This window comes from Arvicola amphibius, chromosome 3 (genome assembly GCF_903992535.2).
Source record: "Arvicola amphibius chromosome 3, mArvAmp1.2, whole genome shotgun sequence".
Taxonomy (NCBI): Eukaryota; Metazoa; Chordata; class Mammalia; order Rodentia; family Cricetidae; genus Arvicola; species Arvicola amphibius.
Window position 1 is genome coordinate 107,147,673 of NC_052049.1, and position 1,942 is coordinate 107,149,614.

At 35.5% G+C, this 1,942-nt stretch overlaps 1 protein-coding gene across 1 annotated transcript; it reads right to left on the bottom strand.

Annotated features, from left to right (window-relative positions):
• Positions 1 to 208: 208 nt before the first annotated feature.
• On the bottom strand, positions 209 to 1,168 carry LOC119809343 (olfactory receptor 150-like). The gene has a single exon (XM_038322180.1). It carries the CDS (start codon positions 1,163 to 1,165, stop codon positions 209 to 211), a length of 957 nt encoding a protein of 318 aa, XP_038178108.1. The 5' UTR covers positions 1,166 to 1,168.
• Between the last annotated feature and the right edge of the window lie 774 nt (positions 1,169 to 1,942).

The window sequence follows — 1,942 nt, forward strand, 5'->3', positions numbered from 1 at the left end:
AGGTAATGTAGGACACTATCTTAATAAACTCTGGTTATACAAAATAAAAGCATTTTTCCATTTGTATAAAGGCAAGAATCTACTTCTACTTTTGGTACATTTCTTCCAAACAGCCATGTGCTAACTAACAATAGTCTCACATTTAATGTTACTAATTCCTGTATGTAGGCTACATCTTTCGACGAATTGCAGAAGTTATACTGTGTTGCTAATGAAAATCATTCTTGGTTGAGTGGAAACTTAACTTTTGAATTAATTTTCTTAGTGAAATTTTTACATCTTTATTTTTCAGGCTGTAGATCATGGGATTCAACATAGGCACAATAATGGTATAGAACACAGATGACAATTTGCTTTGGTCCAGGGAGTTGACTGATGATGGCTGAAGATACATGAAAGCTAAAGAACCAAAGAAGATCGCAACAGCCAAGATGTGGGAGCTGCAGGTGCTGAAGGCCTTCCATCTTCCACCAGAGGACTGAATGTTTAAGATGCTGACAATGATGAAGATGTAAGAACTGAGAATGGTCATAACTGGTATAAGAATGTTAAATGAACTAAGGAACAATACTATTACTTCATTGATAAAAGTACTAGAGCAAGAGAGCTCCAGTAATGGGAAAAAATCACAAAAGTAATGCCTTATTATATTAGACTTACAGAAAACCAAACTTATCATGAAGAAAGCCAAAACAGTGGTACTAATGAATCCCATACCATATACCCCAGCAATCATCCACAAACAGACTTGATAGGACATAGTTACATTGTAAAGCAAAGGTTTAGAAATAGCCACATAGCGGTCATATGCCATTACACCCAACATGTGACATTCTGCAACAGCAAAAGCACCAAAGAAGTAGAACTGAGCTATGCATTCTGGATAGGAAATGACATTCTTCTCTGTCACAAAGTTCACCAGCATTTTAGGAGTAATGACAGTTGACTGACAGCAGTCAATAAAGGACAGACTGCTGAGTAAATAATACATGGGTGTGTGAAGCTGAGAACTAAACATAATCAAGATGATCATTCCTAGATTTCCCACAACTGTAACCAAATAGACTCCCAGAAAGATGAGGAATAGGGGCAACTGGAGTTCTGGATTATCCGTTAACCCATCTAGGATGAATTCAGTCACTGTGGTTTGATTTACTTCTTCCATCCTTTTCTGAAAGCTCAATGCAAGAAGAAAATTTTATATAGAAGAAAAATTTGAGTATCAATTTTCCTATCAATCAGTGAATTTTAAAACATAATTCAAATATTGTCAGGTATCTCCAGTCAGCTGACTTCCTCTTTTCAATCTAAGAAGTCAGAGATTTTGCAGTCCTGGAAAAAGGAGGTATGCAAAGAAATAATCAAACATATGATTACAATCTTGTGACCATGTAATAAGAACTATGTGTACTGGTAACTATATTCTACCACATGCAAACCACACTAGCAAGCCTTATAGAGTGTTTCAAGTATTTGCCATGTGTTAGTAATGGTACCTCTTATTATTAGAAAATGTTTCATATGTGGTAAAGTAAAAACATCAATAGCCAATCTCATATTAATGGCGGATAAGCTAAAGTATTGGATATAACTGTTCACAGTAGTTTTGTATCATTCTTAAGTATCTGTGAAATATCAACACATTTGCAACTATATAAAATGATAAAATGCTTTGCATTTTGGAATGATTTCATGTGTGTATTGTGTGACTGTCTGATTTACTTTGAGCAGTTATCTTCTCATATCTTATATTACCGTGGGCCACAAGAATTAGACAATGAGAGCACAGCAGGTGTTATCCCTAGGCTAATATCCAGCTTGCAAGGCTCTGGGGAAATTTCCTTTCAAAGAGTCACTGTTATTTTTGTAAAACCTTGTGAAGTCATAGTGTCCCACTTTTTCCAAGTGGGATTCTTCCACAAATATCCCAGCCATGTTTAAA

Coding starts and splice junctions, on each gene's coding strand:
- LOC119809343 (XM_038322180.1), bottom strand. CDS start 1,165: ATGGAAGAAGTAAATCAAACCACAGTGACTGAATTCATCCTAGATGGG.